Source organism: Dasypus novemcinctus, chromosome 12 (genome assembly GCF_030445035.2).
Source record: "Dasypus novemcinctus isolate mDasNov1 chromosome 12, mDasNov1.1.hap2, whole genome shotgun sequence".
NCBI lineage: Eukaryota > Metazoa > Chordata > Mammalia > Cingulata > Dasypodidae > Dasypus > Dasypus novemcinctus.
Window position 1 is genome coordinate 1,265,466 of NC_080684.1, and position 21,091 is coordinate 1,286,556.

A 21,091-nucleotide genomic window follows, 5' to 3' on the forward strand; every position below is an offset into this window, starting at 1 on the left:
TATCTGCACTTACATTCAGAAAACTACAACTCATTGTTAAAGGAAATAATTTTGAGGAGGTCCAATTTATCTATTTGTTCTTTTGCTGCTCATGCTTCAGGTGTGAAGTTCATGAAGCCATTTCCTATTACAAGGTCCTGTAGATGCTTCCCTACATTGTTTTCCAAGGTCTTTATGGTCTTGGCTCTTATATGTAGGTCTTTGATCCATCTTGAGTTGATTTTTTATAAGGTGTGAAATGGTAATTAGAGTGATTAGATGGATTGGACTGCAGTACTCTAGAACCATTGTGACTAGCAATGGAAGAAACTGTATTATTGATCTGGAGAAAATGGCCATTGTAGTTGCTGATGGCAGGGAGAGGGAAGAAGAGATAAGATGTGGGGGCATTTTTGGGACTTGGAGTTGTCCTAAATGATACTGCAGGGACAGATGCTGGACATTATATATCCTGCCATAACCCACTGAATACACTGGAGGAGAGCGTAAAACTACAATGTAAACTATAATCCATGTGGTGCAGCAGTGTTCCAAAATGTATTTACCAAATGCAATGAATGTGTCACAATGATGAAAGAGGTTGTTGATGTGGGAGGAGTGGGGGGTGGGAGCCTCTTATATTTTTAATGTAACATTTTTTGTGATCTATGTACCTTAAAAAAAGAAAATTTAATTTATAAAAAAAGAAAGCTACAATTCATTGTTAAAAGCAATAAAAAAAGAACTTAATAATTGGAAGAACATTCTATGCTCCTGGATTGGAGGACTAAATATCACTAAGAAGTCAATTCTACCCAAACTAAAATACAGATTCAATGCAATCCCCACAAAAAAGACCAAAGTTGGTGACTCTCACTTCCAGACTTTAAAACATATTACCTAGCAACAGTGTTAAAAGCATCAAGGTACTGGCATAAAGACAGACACATAGACATTGGAAACAACTTATTGTTCAGAAACAGACCCTCACATCTATGGTCATATGATTCTTAAAAGCCTGTCAAACACACCCAGCTCAGGCAGAATAGTCCATTCAACAAATGGTGCTGGGAGAACTGAATATCCATAGCCAAAAGAAAAAGGACCCCTATCTCACATCTTGTACAAAAATTAATTCAAAATGGATAAAAAACCTAAATATAAAAGCAAGAACCATAAAACTTCCAGAAGAAAATATAGGAAAACATCTTCAGGACATGGTGATAGATGGTGGATTTTTTTTAAATTTAATTTTTAATTATCTTTTATTTTAAGTTAATAGATTACACAAAACATTACATTAAAAAACACGAGTTTCCCATATGTCCCACTCCCTACCCCCACCTCCATAATTTTTTAATTGTGTTTTTTTGAAGATACATAGATCACAAAAAATATTACATGAAAAATATGAGGTTCCCATATGCCTCTCACACACCACCACCCACTTCTCCCACATCAACAACTTCTTTCATCATTATGGCACATTCACTGCATTTGGTGAATACATTTTGGAGCACTGCTGCACCATACACATAATAGTTTACATTGTACTTTGCATTCTCCCCCAGTACATTCAGTGGGTTATGGCAAGTAGATAAGAGGACTGAGATGGACTATTAATGATTAAAGTATGTAGAATTTTGGATTAGCTTTACTGTAAAAGTGTGAAAATTGATAGAGTTGATGGTAGTGCATTGTAGTGAATATCTCATTTATGAATGGGAATGTGGCTGGGAAGGAGTCTAGGGATATAAATGTCAGTTGAAAGAAAGCTAGAGAATAATCTAGGGACTGAATAACACAGTGAAACCAGAGGTGGATGAGAATTGTGGTTGATGGTACAGTTGCAAGAGTGTTCTTTGTAAGTTAGAGCAGATGTATGTCATTATTCTAGGGTGTTGGGAATGAGGAGAAGCATGGGAAAAATACAACTGGAGTGACCTATGGACTGTGGTTAACAGCAATAATGTAATATTCATGCATCTATGCCAAAGATGTACCAAATGTATGCAAGGGCCATTGTTGGTGGTAATAGTCTGATGATATTATCTTATAATCTGTAAGAAATGTTCCACCACAGTGTGGTGTGTTGATAGAGGGGTGTTGTATGGGAATTCTGCACAGCTGCATGATGGTTTTTTAAGTTTACAACATCTGTAATAAAAATATATTTTAAAAAAATAATAAAGTTAGTTGTGGAAAATACACCAAATGTAAGATATAGACTATATTTAGTAGTAAGATTTTTATAATATTCTTTGATAATTTGTAACAAATGTCTCATAACAATGCAATGTGTTGGTGAGTTGATGTGTGGGACCTCTGTATGATGTTATGAATGTTTGCTTTACAAGTTCACAACTTTTACCATATACTTATTGTTTATATATGTTCATATATAAATAATATAATAATAGTGTGGGTTGGGGGAAATATACCAAATGTAAGATACTTTGGTTAGTAGTAATATTTTAAGGATGCTCTTTAATCAGTTAAAAATGTTTCACAACAATGCAGGGCATTGGAGGTAGAGTGAGGGATGAGGACCCTGTATGATGTTATATATGTTTTTAAGTTCACAACTATTACTACACATTTATTGTTTATGTATGTTTATATTCAATAAATTTTTAAAAATTAAAAAATCTGTGGAAGCTGTAAGAGAAAGTGCTTTTAGGAATAAACAGCTGACATAGAACTTGATATCCTTCAAGAATAAAAAACATAATTGCATTTTTCAGGTGAAATCAATGACAACGTGACTGGAAAGACTGAGAGTAGCTTAGAATGCATGTTGCTCATGGTGTTGAAATCCTACAGCAGTGGAACCTGTCATTGATGCAAGAATCATTTCATATGCAGAAATGTGTATGAAAATAATATATGTCCAGTAAAAGAGTCTATGTTGAGTAAAGAGTGAATTGAATGGTAACAAAAATTCTCAGATAATTTAATCCAGAGGTTTTCAGTTCTAAAATTCCCAAAACAGAAACAAGCATGAAGGTCATTAAAGATAGGAAAGATTGAGGAAATGTTAAGGGCTGGAGTGCATTCTGTGAAATTACAGTTCATGCAAAGTGGGCTCTGGATCAGAAATGGGCATTCATAGGGAAATTGCTGAATTTCCAAAAAGGGTTATGGTTTAGTTAATATTGTACAAATGTTAAGTTTCTGTCACTGATAATGATTATAATCAGGTGCGATGTTCACTTGAGTGCAAGGGGTGATGAGTTTGAAAAGTAATCTTTCTTTTCTGTATCTTGATACCTCAGCTTCAAGAGTACACAACCTTTTACAGAACATCTGGCATATCTGTAAGTCTAATGTGTTCACAAGAAGGCTTGTGCTTTGCTTTTTTTAATCCCCCTCTTGCAACTTTCTCATGTGCTGTCTGCTCTGTGTCCATTCACTGTACATTCTTCTGTGTCTGTATTTATTTATTTACTTCTTCCCCCTTGTGGCTTGCTTGCTGTCTGCTGTGTCCATTCACTATGCACTCTTCTGCATTTTTGCTTGTCTCCCTTTTTGTTGCATCACCTTGCTGAGTCAGCTCTCTGCAGCACTCACAGCACCCCATGGGACCTGGGCCAGTGCCTCCCTGCAGCATGCAGGTGAGCCTGACCTCACAAGGAGGCCCCGAGACACAAACCCAGGGCCTCCCATATGGTAGTTAGGAGCCCAACTGATTGAACCACAGCCACTTCTCTGTGCTTTGCTTTTCAAGTTCTTGCTTCTTAAAAGTTACTTCTAAGAATGAAGAGCCTCTTGGATCTGATGCTTGACTTTTTCTGAACTTGGGCCCGGTTTCCCTTTCTCTGGTTTTGTTGTGTGTGATTTTGCTATGGTTTCATTTTGTTTTGTTAAAGTGTGTACATGACTTTGGATTTTGCTTGAAATTGGGCAAGTGTTGATATCATTAAGTGGGGCGTTCAAGTGAGATTGTGAGTTCCTGAGGAGATATCACACACTGACATGATGCCCAGGCCCAGTTCACTCATCCCTTCCACAGGTGTATACGCATGTGCACAATCACACACAGATAGGTCTTCAGGCTGTGACATCTGCTCCTTGGCCTCAAGTTGCCAAAATCATTTGGCATGCATACAATTTACTCTTAAATAGAAAAATCAATGAAGTGATGCAGCAAATATGCCAAAATTTTTTAAATGTGTGGACCTGAGTATCTATTGTGGGATGTGTTGGTGTTCTCTGAATGGTTTTCTATTACTTTTGCAAATACCTCATAATATTGAAAGTATTTCAAAGTAAAAAGTAAAAAGGGGATCTTTAGGGCACTCTCCTCTTGGGGTGCACTCCTAGGAAAACCATCTCAAGCATTTTCATGCAGGTCAGAGGAATGAACATGGCAGCCAGGCCCAGGGGCCACTTAAGAGCAGGAAGACCTGGGAGTGATCATCACTCAGCAGTAAGATATACATCCAGCACCCAGATTTGGGTATCTGGATACAATTCTCCAATGAAAGGAACAAGGGCTCCTTGGAGAAATGGTTAATTCAAGGGCTGTGGCAGGAAAAGTAAAACATGAGCTTACAGCATTTTATGGCTAGAAGGTAAGAAGGGCTCAATGAATCAAGGTGATTTTTCAAAAGGACAAAAATGCCAGTTTACAAGCTCCTCACTGGCTAAATCAAGGAAAATTAGAGCATTAGAATAAGTAATGATATAAACAGACTATAACCTATTAAATAGGAAAGCATGAGTCCAAGTTGAAACAAATACTAACATACAGGAAATTTGACAAGAAACAGGGTATTTATATAGTTTCAAAGCACACCTGCCACAAAAATACTTACATAAAGAGGAAAAGAGTACCTTTATAGAGGAGGAGTGTAGCAGTTTGATATGGTTATGAATTCCAAAAATAGATATTGGATTATGTTTTTAATCTGATCTGTACCTGAGCATGGTTGAATTATGATCAGGACACTGATAAAAGGCATGGCAAAGAACAGAGTTGAGGGTTTCTGATGTTGAAGTTTTGGTGTTGGACTTTGATGCTGAAGTCTTAAGCTGGAGTCCCAGGGAAAGAGACAGAGCTCTTCACTTGATAGTCTACAGCTGAGCCTGTGGAGAGAGGCAAAGCCTAAGAGCCTCATAGTCTATAGCTGATCCTATGGAGGAAACAGAGGAGCTGAGCCCAGAGGAACCCAGAAAACCTGAACCCTCACAGATGTCAGCAGCCATCTTGCGCAAACATGTGGAAATAGACTTTGGTGAGGGAAGTAACTTATGCTTTATGGCCTGGTAACTGTAAGCTCCTACCCCAAATAAATACCCTTTATAATGCCCAGCAGATTTCTGGTATTTTGCATCAACACCCCTTTGGCTGACTAATACAGAATTTTATGACCCCACTCTTGTTACCAAGCTGTATTAGTCAGAGTTCTCTAGGGAACAAAATCAACAAGGGATATCTGTCAATAGTAAGAGATTTATCAGAGTCTCTCACACAGTCATGGGGAAGCACAAGTCCAGATTCCACAGGCAGGCTGAAACCAGGAGCTCCAATGAAAGTCCAATGAAGATTCTTGATGAGTTCTAGGAGATAGTGGCTGTCCAAAGATGAGCTGGAAAATTCTCTCTCAGTGCTGAAATCACTTTTGCTTTTAAGGGATTCAACTGATTGGGTTAAATGTCACTCATTGTTGATGGCAATCTCCCTGATGTAATTATAACCAGCTATCTATGATTTACCACTGCAGTGAAGTCAATGGTGACTGAAGTCCATAAATGCCCTTGTATTACAGCTAGTCCAGTGCTTGCTTGACCACACAACTGGGCACAATCACCTGGCCCAGCTGACAAAATAACCTAACCATCACAAGGAGCTTGGTGGACCATACCCATCAGTTGATTTGTTGAACACCATCAGTAAGGAGATGAGTAAAATCAGGAGCACCCACCAGCATGCCAGGAAGTCCCAGAACCACTTCTGTAATACCTATATTCATGAATAAATTTTTATATTGATGAATATGCCAACTCATTCAGTGACACTTTCTGGATGGCCTAAATGCACAATTCAGGAAGTGCATGTGGCTCAAGTGATAGGGCTTCCACCTACCATAAGGGAGGACCTGGGTTCAATCCCTGGGGCATCCTGGTAAAAAAAAAGAAAAAGAAAAAGTATGCCTGCATGGTGAGCCAGTGCCCACATGACAGGCCAGTGCCCATACAATGAGCCAGTGCCCATGTGGTAAGGTGAGTGCCTGCAGGGTGACCTAAGTGCCCACCCAGTGAGTCTGTGCCCATGCAAGTGAGCCACTCATTTTTCCTTTCTATTTCCCCCTTTTATCGAAGGTCAGAAAGCAGTTTTTAATACCTGATATTACATGTAGGCTGAGATATTCTGCCAGTCTGAGTTGACCCTTTTATTCAAGCTCTTTTTTTAGTTATATCATCGGCTGGTGCTTGATAGTAATCCCTTGGCACCAGAGAGGCTCATCCCCAGGAGTCATGTCCCATGCTGGGAGGAAGGTAATGCATTTACATGCTGAGTTTGGCTTTAGAGAGTGGCCACATTTGAGCAACATGGAGGCTCTCAGGAGGTAACTCTTAGGCATCCTGCAGATCTAGGCGTAGTTCTTATTTCAGGTGCACAGGTTCATAAACATAGTCATTAGTATCAAGGGCTCATTGTTGGACCATCCTTCTTTATTGGTCTTTGCCATTGCACTTGTGGGATTATTGCTGTTCCATTGGGGAATGTGATAGAGCTCCCCTGACTAGGAACTCAGCACTCCCTCAGTTGTCATTTTTAGCTGAAACCACTATGAAAATATCCAAACCTTTCTATGCACCCTATATATATGCCCTGGAGAATGCCCTCCCAACAATGTGCCCCCTTTCAATAACACCTCACACCAGTATTCCTCCCCTGCCATAGTTGAACCTCTCTGTGGTCCAAAGCTTCTTCAAAAATGAAGCCTAATATATTGCCAGGTTCCATTAATAGTAAAATGGAATATAGGGATGGATTTACAGCTTAGATATAGAATATATACTAATTTAGAAAAATTAAAGTAAAAATAAATTGGGGTATCAAAAAATGAAGAAATGAAAAAGCTTTGTTTTTGATGTTTTGCCTTTCATCACTGAAATAAGTGTTGCCCTGTATGTACAGCGGTAAGGCAATTTCTTCCATTTATTCTTCAGTGTCTACATCCTTTCTTTTTCTTTTTTTTTCCTAATTATTAAGTTGGTCTTCAGAAAAGTTTTAGATCACAGTAATTCATATATACCATATATGGAACTCCCACATATCCAACATCAAACACTTTTCCCCTTCCCCAGCAATGATCTTTTTACATGTTCATATTATATTCGCTGCAGCTGATGTACAGATACTGAAACAATAGCTTTCAAACATGGTTCCACTTGGGTTTACATTTTGGTTTATATTTTAGACTATACAATTTTCTAAATTTTTAGTTATCTTATGTTTTACATTATGGTTTACATTTTAGCCTATAGGCTTTTATACATTTTTGGTATAATTTAACATGTCCTATATCCATTTTTCCATGATCTTGTGGAACACTTCCATTGCCCCACAGCTACACTGATTCCAGTTATTCAATACCTCTTTCCCCCTTCCCACAGAGCCCACAGTAACAACAACTCTTCATTATTTGAAGGACCACATTCAGAGATACCTGAAACAATGCTGAAGGCCCAACACGCCCGACTGCCCTAACCCATTGGGAGCCACCAATTCTCTCAAGAGACTCAACTCCCTCTATGTGAGAATATCAATCCTCCCTAGGATGTGGGTACACCTTCACTCTCATTGTATGGGTTTCCATCCAATGAGTGGGGTGAGGGGGGTGGGGAGTATATGGGGACCTCATATTTTTTTAATGTAATATTTTCTAAAAATAAAGAGAAAAACAATAACAATAATAAAAAAAGTCAGCACGAGTGCAGGCCCCAGATATGCAGAGTGGATGTGGGTAGGAGAAAGGTAGATGACAGTTGGCAGCTCCTGAACCTTCAGTAAGGGGGAGACAAGGGGCCAGAGATGGTGCCACAGGCACTGAGGGTCCTGTGTGCTCTGCAGTCTTCCCTACCAACCCTGGGAATATATCCCACATCCTTGTTTTTCTTGCTGCTTAATGCAGTCCTCCCCTTCCTCACATGCCCTTCTCTAATCTCAGTCTAGATACTTTTATTCCATTCCCATCCCCACCACCAGTGGGCATGACATCCCTCCCCATGGCCTCCCAGACTTGGCTCCCCCTTCCTGCATACGTGACACCACAGGAAGGAAGGACTGATGGCCAGCTCAGGGGCTGCTGCGAGTAGTGTCAGGGTCTGATTTCCCTGGATCCCTGAATCTTAGGGTCAGGAACTTCATCTCTGACAAGTCTCCAGCCTAAACCACACATTTGAGCACATAGGCAGGTGGGCAGAGACCCAGATACATCACCAAGACACTAAGAGATCCTAAGAATACCCTGGGTCTCCTAGGACTGATCCAGAAATTCTCCTTCCAGTAATTCATCCCAAGTAAAGAATCAGGTAAAGGGCAAGGCACAACGGACAGAAATAGCCTCCAAATATTGTTCATAAATGCAGACATCTAAGTGTGCATCAGTAGGGCACAGACACCTCAGTTAATGTACACATAAGTTGCAAAATGCTAGCCAGGATTAAATGGCCTTAATCTCTAAACATTGTTATGGATAGATATCCAGGATATAAAATTTAGATGAAAGGGGGAGTATGAAATGTTAAACTTTATTTTTTTGTGTATGCACATACAATTTTAACTTACTTTTTGTTCACTCATTATGATGTGTAAATATATAAATATTTTTTCAAATCAACTATGTTATCTAAGGTTTTTCTATATCTGAACCACATCTTGTATTTTGACATTCATTTGATAACAACATGCAATGTACAACACCTGGAACCACTGCAGGACATGAAACAGCTCTACTCACTAGCTATTACCTCTTGGGTAAGGGCTAATTACAGCTCCCCATCACCATTCGACAGTGAAGGGTTGGATTTCTCAATTTCACAGACAACTTCACAGAAACACACAAAACATACAGGCATTACTGTTAGCCTGTGCTCTGATAAATCTGCTTCCAGATAACAACGTGGTTTCCCTTTCATTGCCAAGCCACCGAAACATGCCATCTTCATCCGATACAGCAAGATGTCTACTGCAAAGGGAGTTCTTTTCTGCTAATCTCAAATGACAGGTAAACCACGTGTGGTATTCCACTGCTTTCAGTGAACTGCAAGCCAGAAGGATCTGCGCTGAAGAGATTTTCTTACGTTGTTCTCCAACCACAGTCTCAATTCATGCTTCAGACTAATCTCATGGAGGTTCAGCTTCCACCAGACAGTCCCATAGGTAGGAGTCAAGGACTGATGAATGTTTAATTTTGTAACCCTAGCAAAAAGTATTTTGCAAAGCAAAAAGGGGTGGCTACTCACCCAAGCTTGCATAGCCATCCCAACATTTCCCCTAAGGGTTTCCAGCAGCCTTGCCAAAGAGAGAAAATTCTCTATCTGGTATTAACCATCTCTTGGTGACTATTCATCTTCCGAGCAATGATGGCTAATATTCATCAGATGGTGAGCAGGAGCTCTTTCAGTAAGGTCACGCCCAGAACCACCAGCTGGGCTTTGCATTCCAAGGGCAGCACTGCCAGGATCCACCAGGACCAGGCGGGCCCCCTAGGTCTACCCTGTGCCTCAGATTCCTTGTGCAGCAGTAACCCAAAATGGCTTAAAATTTGTTCTTTCTTGTGATCCAGCAGAGAAGTAAACCAGCAGACAGACTGCTGATGAGCGGAATCATGGAGTGCGGCAAGGTCTTCATACTCTGCACCCACCACTCACTACACAGGTCCCGCAGCATGACCTCTCGTCCTGGAGACACTCGATGGCCGTGGCGTTACAGCCATCTCAGCGACAATGGCTCAAGACTCTGAACCGACGCCAACCGTGTCCACCAGGGAAAGGTTCTGATCCCCTGATCTCCAGCATGCAGCCGTACTCAGAAATCCCCCATGCTCAGCAGATAAGCACACGCCAAACCGCCTGGTGCCCATGTTCCTGCATCTGCGTATCATCAGCAGACACCGAGGTTCAAAGACATGGCGGGACAAGGGACGGTGGGGAGGCCCCAGGCGCACACGAAGATAGGGATGTCTCGGGTGAGATTGGAAGGCGAGGAACACGGTGACCTCGGCGCTATGGGCTCTTTGACAGTTCTGTCATTTCTTCATCATCAATTCTTTTCTTATCAGACAATTCATCTGACAAATAATGAAGAATGAGTTCTTCAGCCAGAGTAGTCATATTAAAATTTCTGCTTGCCAACAACTCATGCAGAGAACACTCAAAGTCAGTCACATCTATCGAGAACCCTGGACGTTCTCCTCCTTTAGAGTTCACGTTCCTTTGAGGTAAGGAAGCTGCACCTTGTCTGAGAATGTTTCCAGGGGTGTCCAGTTCACCCATCCTTCAAATCGTTTGGAAACTCCCTTTAAAGCAGTGCCACATGCTATTGAGAGGATGCTTTCTAAAGTTTTTTTTATCCTCGTCAAAGTGTAGACCCAGTATAAAATATAAAACTGAAGAATTGGAACTTTTAAACACATCAGGTTTCTTGGGTGAATTTCGGTTAAAAAAGAAAAAAGAATCCTCAGACTTTCCGGCCACCGTCTCCAGCAGACTAGTACGCACCTCTGTGGCCAGGACACTGAGGCTGTGACCTGGTGTTCAGCATCCTGCTTTGGATGGACAATATTAAATTTTGATACACATTTTCTGAAGCTGGAAATATCACCTCATAACATTATCTTGTGGTGAGAGGCTCATTCTGAAAAACTGTCTTGGCATCCCACAGGGCCTGCTCGTAGTTGTCCATGCTCAGGGGTAACTCCGTTCGCAGCAGCAGTGAGGAATTACCACCCGGAGCTGAGCAGCGCGGCCCGGGGCTGCCGCCGCTCGTCCAGCCCGCGCACGCGGGGAAGCCTCGCTCCAGCAGGCCGCTTGGCAGCGCGGGGCCGGCTCCACGCAGCGTCCGCACACCGGGAGCCCGCACGCCAGGGCCACCTGGCGGCGACGCAGTCGGGGTCGCGGGGCCGCCGGCCCGGCAGAGGGCAGCCGCAGCTCCCTCGCGCTCCCGACGCGCCAGGCCGCCCGCAGACTGGCCGGCTCCCCAGGCCGCAGCGCCCCGGGCCTCGGGGAGGCGGCGGGCGCGGGCTCAGGCCGGGGCGGGCCGCGCGAGGCCGGCTGGCGGGGCGCGGGAGAGCTCGGCTCCGCCTCGCCCTCGCCGAAGGCCCGCTCGGCGCTCAGCGCGCGCCCGCACGGCGGCTCCGCGCACTCGAAGCCGGGACGCGGCAGCCCGGGCTCGGCTCGCTCCGGCGTGGGATTCTTGGCGCGGAGCTGGGGCGACGCGCGCCCCGAGTCCAGAATGTTAAACTTTAATTGAACAGAATGTTTGTTTTGCAAAAACAATGAATTACAACCTGGTATGAAAATTCACCATATCACACTCTGCCTGGGGCATCCCCAACTGCATTTGTCTCTCAGGACTCCAGGGAGAGGCTCCTGTAAACACAGAAATGGCAGGACATGGCTCACAGCTGGCTTTCCAAGGTAGCTGGGTGGGGACATGTACCTTGTACCACAGGACAGGTAGGAAGGTGCAAGCTTTGCAACATTATGCTCTTTCTAGAAAGGCCTGAACTGCACAGAACTTGTCCCAGGAGCTGAGTTCACTAATTTATTGCTGCATGCGTGGGAATAGACATCCTTGGACTTCTGATATTGTGACTATTTCTCAAATTCTTTCTCCACTATAGGGAGTAGCTAAGTTATTCAAACATGGCAGTGGCCTAAAGAAGCCCTCAGAGCAACTCAGGGGACCCACCTCAGGGAATCCTGAAGATCTCCTTTTAAATTCAGTAAAAAGCTCTGTAACCCATCATCATAAACAACCAGCCAAGCCCCTCAATTCCTCCTGCAGTGTTGCCTGGTGGAGTAGGAAGCCTCAGCACAGATGCCACCTGAAAACATAAAAGAGAATCTGTGGTCCCCAGAAGGTGTCGTTGGAGGCCTGACCATTGAACCACTGCACCTGGAGAACCAAACATAGCATCACACTGCAGTCAGGCTTCAAGATGCTTCCTGCCAATCTCTTGACCCCAGAGAGACCCCAGCCTCCTCTGGAGCCCCAGGCCCAGTCATGATTTTCCTGCTCAGGTACCCTAGTCATCTTCCCCAGCTAGTTTATTTTCATTTGGGGTTATTCACCCCAAAGGCATTATCCAAGCCCTTCCTGGGGTCTGCCTCCTCAGGGAACACAGGTGGTAGGAGGGAAACAAGGATCCTAGTAGGAAGGCCTCACCTGGCCATAGGGCAGGTGCTGGCTCAGCTCCATGGTGGACACAGAGCTGGGAAAAGAGGGTGAGGCCTGCTTCAGCTTTGGGGGACTGGAAAATGGAAAGGGTCTCAGAAGGGGCTCTGTCCCATGAGCATAGGGAGCCCTAGGAAACATAATCACTAGTGAGTTCTTCCTACAGTCAGGAAGTGCTGGTTGATTGAGGTGCACCAGGTGATAGATGTTAATCAGAAACAAAGCTCTGTACCCTCAGAGCTGCTGATGGGAGGATGATGATGAGCAGTGTGTTAGAGGCACTGAGTGTTACACATGCGGAGATCTATGTGTTCTGTCATGTGGGGGACTAACAGGGCAATGTAAAATAGGGTGTCAGAGCAGGTCTCCTCAAGAAGGGTTTCTGTGGGCAGGAACAGGAAGGAAGTTCTGAGGTTGAAGCCTGCCGGGAGTGTGACAGGAGAGGAGAGGCCATGTGTACCGACTCATTGGGTGGGGGGCAGTGGATGGAGGAAGCAGGTGTGCCATGTGGCTAGGCCTGGTAGTTGCCACTCCACTCATAGGCATTTACCCAAGAGAAATGACAGCAAACCTGCTGTAACACTAAGTGTTCCCCTGAAGGTCACAGCAGCTTTATCTGCACAGCCCAAAGTAGGAACCAACCCAGATGCTGTTCGACAGGGGAGTGCATGAACCAACTGCAGCCTAGCTGCACCATGGAATCCTACTCAGCAATAAAGAGGAATGGACTGGATACACACCACAAGAATGGATCTCCAAATAATTATGCTGAGTTAAAGAAGGCAGACCAAAGATGAGAGAGAAAAAGGGGGAGAGAAAAATGCTGTGTATGAATGCAATCATATGAAATTCTAGAAAATTCAAGTGAATCCACAGTGACAGGCAGTATGTCAGTTTTCACTGGGGATGGGAAGAGAGGAAGGAAGGGAAATGGCAATGGGCAGGTGGGAACTCTGGTGGTGGGAGATGTGTTTTGTACCTTAGTCTTGGCTGCATAGGTGGATACATCAACATATCAAACCATAATGACTGTAGCATGTAAATTGTGCAGTTTTCAGTGTGTCAGTTTCACATCCATGAAGCTGTTTTCAAACAGAAGGAGACAAGTCATCAGTGGGAGTAAGGGTGGGGCAGGAAGCTTTGGAGTCTGTGGAGTGCAAGAATGGACAAAATAGCTACATGGGGGAGCAGAATGCACACACACAGGGGTCTGTGTGGGTGTAGGTAACAAGGGTAAGTGTGAGTGCAGGCCACATGGTATAGTTTCTCTCACAATGCAATTGCTTTCATCAAGCAGAGCATATGGTTTAGGGGACCAGTCTCTCTCCCTCTCTCTCAGGTCCTCTATCATTCTGCCCTCCATGGGCCCTGTGGAGCCTTCACATTAGGGAGACCCCTGCTTTCAGAAGTCCTGACCTTGTTGGCATATGATGCGATGACAGGACATGATGTCTGCTGTAGGAGAGTAGATGAGTACCTGCCTCTGCTGGACCACCTTGACACCCTCACAGCCCTCACTGCCCCTTTCCTCTCTGTCTTTCCTGTCTCCAGCCATGACACATGACCTGGGTGGACTGGGTTATCTTCTCTCCATTTCTGACAACTTCAACAGCAAATTCTCACCTGGAATGTGCAAGATTCTCCTAAGCCCTTTAACACTAAAGTATGAAATGTAAAATTAGGATGTTGAAGCTGTTTAGAAACCCTGGTAGCCCTCTCTTGGGCAAAGAATATGCCTGAAGGAGGCTTCAGGGGCCCATAGTGATCTTGGAAAGAGGAGACCCTTGAGCTCATGACAACTGAGATACCTCAGAAAGTCAGGTAACAGGACGGAGTAACCCTGTATGCCAGATTTTCGAGGGTGGCCATTTGAGGGGGAAATTCCCTATTTTTATGTAGAAGCAGCTGGGAGTTATTTATCATTTCCAGAAGTCCATAAAGAAAGGGCTCCTTCTTTGTCTGTGGATTGGACAGTTGCCTCTTAAGTGCTCACTCCCCAAATCTGTGTCCTGTAGAGAGTTCTCACAGGCACAGGGCTTTGCAGGAATTACCTCTGGGGGAGGATGAATTCCAGAGGCTGCAGTAGGGTCTGTGCCACCAGGTAATCCCCACCTGCATGTCTGCTGATCCACTGGTGGTACCTGGACCTCCATCCAGATATGCCTTCCATGGGTTCACATAGTTTGGGTCTGCCAGTCCTATGTGCAAAGAAATTGCACAACCCACTGCTCAGCGGAAGGAGCACAAAGCCCTGTGGGCATGACCAGGACCTGAAAGAAGAGAAGCAGGAGGCAGCATGGATGCAGGCAGGTGCCCAGCCATATGAAACAATCTTACCCTCTGCCAGGTCCTCTCATCTCCGAAAAGGGCACAGTCACACCAGCATCTTCACGCCTTTCCGGAATTGGTCTTTGCTCCCAGAGATCAAAGAAAATTTGGATTTTGGTGACTTCAAATTTCACCTTGTCACAGGTGTGTTTAGGGGAAATTCCAGAATTTCCACCAGCCCCTGGTCCCAGTGACTAAACATCAGATTCTGCACTCCATGCCAGCCCCACCAACCATGAGAAATGTGTAGCTTAGGACATCAGAGGCTTCCTCTGTGGTTGCTTCCTCATGGGGCTTCACTGCCCACCCTTTGCCCTTATCATTTTACTTATGACCTTGAGTTTTACCTTTGGCTTTGATACTTGCACCTTAGTTTCTACCTAGTTCTCACTTAGGTGTAAGGTATCACTACCAAACCTTACCTTGTCAAATTTCTCTATATGTCCAATGTTTTGGAGAATATCTTTCATTCCTAAAGACAAGCTGCCATAGACCTGAACAATTCTGGGTGTACAGACACTTAGGAGAAAGATAGTTGAGAACCTAGATTAATTTCTGCCCTGTGGCTACAAGAACATAAGAGAAAAAGGTGTTTCCAGATCTCAAACACAAAATGTCAGCTGCCTGTCCAGTCCTGCAACCACTCCCTCCTTCCTATACCACATTCACATCCAGAGAGTGACCACCTAACCCCTGTGGCCAGCTGTGCAAAGTAGGCCAAACACATGAAACTTTTTCACCATTTGGTGTATGACTCTAACATTCCCCCCGTTCCTCCTTTTCTTTTCCCCGAAAAACTTTAAAAATCTTCTCAGGCAAAAGAAATACAGTTTATATGCTAATCTGGCCATCTCTATTTCAAACATAGTAGATGAACATGTTATGTTGTTATAGAATTTGAGAGAGGTTCAATTATTTGCGTATAGAGAGGCCAGGACTCAGGAATGATTTTGAGAAGGAAAAATGGTTTATTGACAGCCGGCCAGACTTGGGAGCCCTGAAAAGAGTTTCTTTTATACAGAGAGGAAAGGTTAAATGGTCCTATTGTTTCAGTTCTCAATAGACTTGAATTAGCATATATATCTTCCCTTAGATAAGCTTTTAGCTCGGCCTTCAGACATTCTAGATAAGCTTTTAGCATATTTGGTTTGCATTTCCCCTGAATACTTAAAGTTTATAGACCTTGCTTTGTTAAACTGTTTCCTGGGACTGGAGTGTTGCCATGATCACCAAGGGCAGGACTGCAGCTTTTTACCATCTCACACCCACAAGTCACAGACAGTTTAGGTTATCTCTGAAGAGACAAAGAGCCTCCCACCCATAGCCCACATCAATGTCTTTTCTCTCCAAGAGAAAGAAAAGTACATAGCCATGAACCCAGAACAGTGAAAGTATGTACAGTCAGGGGTGAGGTGACCAGCAAGTGTGAGATGACCTCAGTTCTGCAGACTCTAGAAGCATGTAGAAGGCCCATGGCTCACAGGCCTCTGAGATAGAGCTGGGGAACGAGGCAGGGGTGACATGGAGCAAAAGCAGGGTAGCTCACTGTGGTGGTTTAGAGTTAGGAACCCCAGAGAAACATGTTCTTAAAGTTATTCATGTGGACCTGTTGATTTCCTTACGTTAGCTAAGATATGCAGCAGCTGAACCAGAGGGGCCTTAATCATATTATGGAAGGCCTTATAGGAAAATTAACAGAGGGGGAAAACCAAAGGAAGTGGCCAGAAGCTGAAAGTCAACTGAAACTGGGAGGAGGGCATGAAAGGCTGATATGTGTATTGCCATGTGACAGAAAAGCCAAGTACCAATGATTACCAGCAGCTGTCCCAGAATGCCACAGTGTACTGGAGAAAGCATCACCTTGATGATACCTTGATTTTGGAATTAGCCTTGACAAAAGAACATGAGCTAATAAATTCCTGTTTTTTAAGTGAGCCCATTGCTTGATATAGGTAATATGTTTGTACATATCCCAGAGCTTGAGGTCTCAGCAGGAACCCCTGGGTAATGAATACTACCAACCAGGTAGGAATGATCTTGGAAGATCAAGAAAGCTAACAGAAACACTTCTCATGTTTCCTGGTCCTGCATGAAGACCAACTCCCCTTATCCCATCTTTTTTTTTTTTTTTTTAAAGATTTATTTATTTATTTAATTTCCCCCCCTCCCCTGGTTGTCTGTTCTTGGTGTCTATTCGCTGCGTCTTGTTTCTTTGTCCGCTTCTGTTGTCGTCAGCGGCTCGGGAAGTGTGGGCGGCGCCATTCCTGGGCAGGCTGCTCTTTTCTTTTCACGCTGGGCGGCTTTCCTCACGGGCGCACTCCTTGCGCGTGGGGCTCCCCCACGCGGGGGACACCCTTGCGTGGCACGGCACTCCTTGTGCGCATCAGCACTGCGCATGGCCAGCTCCACACGGGTCAAGGAGGCCCGGGGTTTGAACCGCGGACCTCCCATATGGTAGACGGACACCCTAACCAATGGGCCAAAGTCCGTTTCTCTCCCCTTATCCCATCTTGAAGCTCACATTGACTGTCCCCACTCACAGACATGCGCAGCCCCTCAGTCTCCCTGGTAATTATGGACAGGCACATATGAATCTCCAATGGTGAAAGAAACTGGACAGTTGAAAGACGAACAGGAAAAGATGAAAAATCATTTCCTAAGGAGCAAGGCCCCAGCCCCATTCTCTTTTTGGTTCTGGGGCCTTCTCTGTATAAGGTAGGGTTAAAATCTAGCTTCAGGAGGATACTTTCAAGTAGTGATGCATATTTTTTTAAAAACTTCTAATTAGCATCCTCAGAGAACAAAGAAGATATATATAAGAAAGTAATGCATAAGTTTTGTGGCTGCTAAAACAAACACCCTGTGGTGGGAGGGCTTAACAACAGTAATTTATTACCCACAGTTTCAGAGGCTAGAAGGCTTACTTCCTGCCTGGAACAGTATCCTCTGGCTGGCTGGCAATCTTTGGGTTCTTTGACTTTTCTGTCACTTGGCAATGCACATGGCAGCATATTCTCTTTTTACTTCCAGATTCCATTAACTTCCACCTTCTGGCTGCTTCTTGTGGCTCCTCCTCTGTGTCCATTTTCCATTGTTTATAAAGACTTAGCCATACTGGACCAAGGCCCACCCTTGTTCAGTTTAGGAAACTCTTAACTAATACATTCTTCAAAATTTCTATTTACAAATGAGTTCACACCCACAGGGCCATGGGTTGGGACCTCAACATGTCTTTTGTGAGGGACAACTTTTAATCCCCAATGGTAACATAGTCTAGTAGAAGGAAAATTCCAGATCTGGAAAGAGCTTTTGCAACTTAAAACACAACTGTCAAAATAAAAATAATTCAGTAGAATTGTTGAACTATAGAGTTTAAGAAATATTCCCAAAAGCATGATAAAAAAAGAGATGATAAATACACAATAAAAATATAAAAATTAGAGGAAAATATAAAAAAAAGGGGAAACTATATAGGCTATTGGTTGAGGGGTTTCAACATTTAAATAATATTTGTGCTCTAAAGAGAGGACTGAGAACGCAGAGGAAGGAAATTATCAAAGAAAATGTATCAAATAAATTGTACAAGAAATGTCCAGAGCTTAAAGTGGACTTTCTCTAAACTGAAAGACTTTACACGATGAGGAATTAAAAAGACCCACTCCCAGGACCATTATTGTGATATTTAAGAACACCAGGAATAATAATAAAAGGAATCTAAAATCTCTCTTAAAAAAAATAGGTTGTCTACAAAGGAATGAACACCAGAAAGATATTTTATTCATCATCACTGGATGCAACAAAATAATTATTCAATACCTTTAGGTTTCTGAGGTGAAGAGAAATTTCAAGTCTAAATTCTCTTCCTGCCAAATTGTCAATCAACTGTGAGAACAAATAAGAATGCAGAATTTTATCTCCCAGGCACCTTATCTTGCAAAGTTCATTGAAGAATCTTCTAACTAAAAAAGGAGGACTGAGAGAAAGAACAAGATTGCAATTCAAGAGGCAGTGAGGCAAATCCAGAGACACAATTAGTAACTCTTAGTAAGGAGGCTCCAACTTAGGCCTAAGGAGACTTCCATTTGGAAACAGAAAGGACAGCGCCTAGCAGTGAGAACTTCAGATGGGAAAGCACAAAAAGCTGGAAGAAATGAAGGATGTGATAAAAGTAGATAATGTAAGAGAAAAGAAAGGCAATTAGAAACTCCTAGAAAACAAAAGGTTAAAAAGAAATAAAAACATATATCTCCATAGAAAACTAGGAATTTATGCAATAAGATGAATTACAATGCAAATATTGTCCTTACAACATGGAAGCTGCAAGATTCTGCTGTACTTTAAGGTACCCAGTGCTACAATGATAACTAGGAAAGAAACTACAAATAATATTTTTACCATTGGTTGAGGGTGCAGGGGAACTGGGGGTCTAAGAAGGTCATTGTTCTCTGTCCAGCTGGTGCTAACAGATAAGGTCAGGTGGCACTGGAGGGGAAAGCAGAGGGTCAGTAGCTCTTTCCTTTCATTTTAACTCTTTCTATACTGTCTGATTCTTAACCATGTGCATATTTTATTATGCAAAATAAACTAAAAGTAATCAGAAATAATTGTGAGAAGAACCTCTGTTCCAGGGACATGGGTTGTGGATCTACTCAAATGACATAGGATGAGAGTGAACATCCTGACCTTTCCCACCATTCTACCCCTTCAAAGAACATGCAAGGGGGTCATGGCATCTGGGTGCAAAATAATTGTCCTGCCTGGAGCATACCCACCTGTGGGGTTGGGTTCATCCAGAGCAGCCAAGGGCAAAGCTGAAATGGTGATTGGATAGGCCATGATGAAGTCCAGCTTCTGACCATGGACCAGCTAAACATTCTGGAAATAAACTTCTGTGGAGGATGCCAGTGTGAGGGATATCAGCCATGATTTTGGGGCAGCAGGGAGGGATCCATCATATTGCTGCCAGCAGTCAGAGTTCAGCAGTCAGTCCCTGGGAAGATGTGGGTCAAGAGGCAGAGCAGAGGCCTGGACCTTCTTCCAACATCTCAGTGCCCTGCAGAGACCTGTGGAACAAGCAAACACCATCCCTCAGTGGGCAGAGGCTCCCACTCTCTGGTGCCTGCGAAGAAACTCCAGCCACATTTGGGAAGCTGGGTTCTCATCTGGACTTAGGCCTGACAGGCTTTGGGGCCCACACATTATGAGTCATACTGTGTTCCCCTTTCTTCCTGTGCCATTTGAGAAGCAATGACTAAACACTGGGCTCTGAGTGACTGGCACCAGGAACACAATAAGCACAAAAACTGAAAACCCGAAACACATTAGAAGTTATATTTACAATGATCCTAAAGGAGAACTACTATAATACTGAAAATTGTAAAAGATTAGAAAGAGCTTAAAAGTGAATTAAACAAATGATGGTGCACTAAAGGAGTGCCAGGCAGCATGTAACTAATAATTTACAGAATTTATACTCATTGAACATTCAGTATCTCTTAGACTAGGCTCCAAGACTTCTGCAGCAACTGCACATGGTAGGTCTTCCCACTAGCCTCACTTCACAGGTTGGAAAGCAGAGGCACAGAGAGATCAGGTGAATCTGCTGAGAGACACACAGCAAGGTTGGGCTGAACTGAGAAGTGAACCAGATGGGAAGCCAGAAAAGATGCTGATGTCATAACATTAAAAGGTAAAGGAAGAACAGACACAACAGGGTCACAGGTAGACTGGGATAAGGGCCTCAGAAATAGCTTGGATCTCAGCCCTGCATTGGCCAACCACTTAGGCCACCAGCACCGTCCTTATTGTTCCATCAGCTTCATGCAAAGCATGGTTCTCCAGTTACAGGGCCAGGAAGATGAGGGGCATGACCTGTAGATGCTTGACTCATGTCTATCTCGAAGGACCTTCACTTCTCCTATAAAGGCTGGCCTCAGAGCTCTGTACTCTGGGCTAAGCAGAACAGGGACCCCTTCTGTGCCTGGCAATGATGTATAAATGGATGGCATTGTTGCAGGCATACTGGCTACCAGTTATTTAACTTCAGGGTCCACCAGGGTGAGCCTTCCCAGTGTCCTGCACTGGCCTTTCATGCCACAAGAATTCACTGAACTAATGTTCCTGGGACTATTGTGGTGAGAACACCATATTTCCTTCCAGAGACACTGAGAATTTTTCAGTTTTCTCTCCACGGAATAGAAAAATCCTGGTTTCACTGGGCTGTGACTCCTCATGGATGTGGTTTCCCCCACAATGTGAGTGACCCTCGTGCCTCTGTGGTTGTAGCTTCATCACATCCTCACCTGCTGGGAGCTGTCAGGTACCCTGGATGGAACCTCCCCACTGGCTCCAACTGAAACACACAGGCTGGAA

General features: G+C 43.7%; 1 protein-coding gene and 1 long non-coding RNA gene across 2 annotated transcripts in view; both read right to left on the reverse strand.

Moving 5' to 3' along the window:
- Positions 1-9,378: 9,378 nt before the first annotated feature.
- On the reverse strand, positions 9,379-11,208 carry LOC101414604 (LON peptidase N-terminal domain and RING finger protein 2). Its single transcript, XM_058307729.2, is given in 6 exon segments — positions 9,379-9,860; positions 9,862-10,034; positions 10,037-10,126; positions 10,129-10,193; positions 10,235-10,702; positions 10,737-11,208. Coding segments are annotated over 6 exon segments (1,290 nt in total). The 5' UTR covers positions 10,898-11,208; the 3' UTR covers positions 9,379-9,527.
- A 697-nt stretch (positions 11,209-11,905) lies between these two features.
- Positions 11,906-21,091, reverse strand: part of LOC101413885 (uncharacterized) — a 31,380-nt gene continuing 22,194 nt past the window's right edge. The window contains exons 3-6 of the long non-coding RNA XR_011650192.1: positions 19,492-19,782; positions 18,536-18,601; positions 14,443-14,661; positions 11,906-12,041 (exon numbers count right to left, since the gene is read on the reverse strand). This is a non-coding gene — a long non-coding RNA (uncharacterized lncRNA). The remainder of the gene's footprint in view (positions 12,042-14,442; positions 14,662-18,535; positions 18,602-19,491; positions 19,783-21,091) is intronic.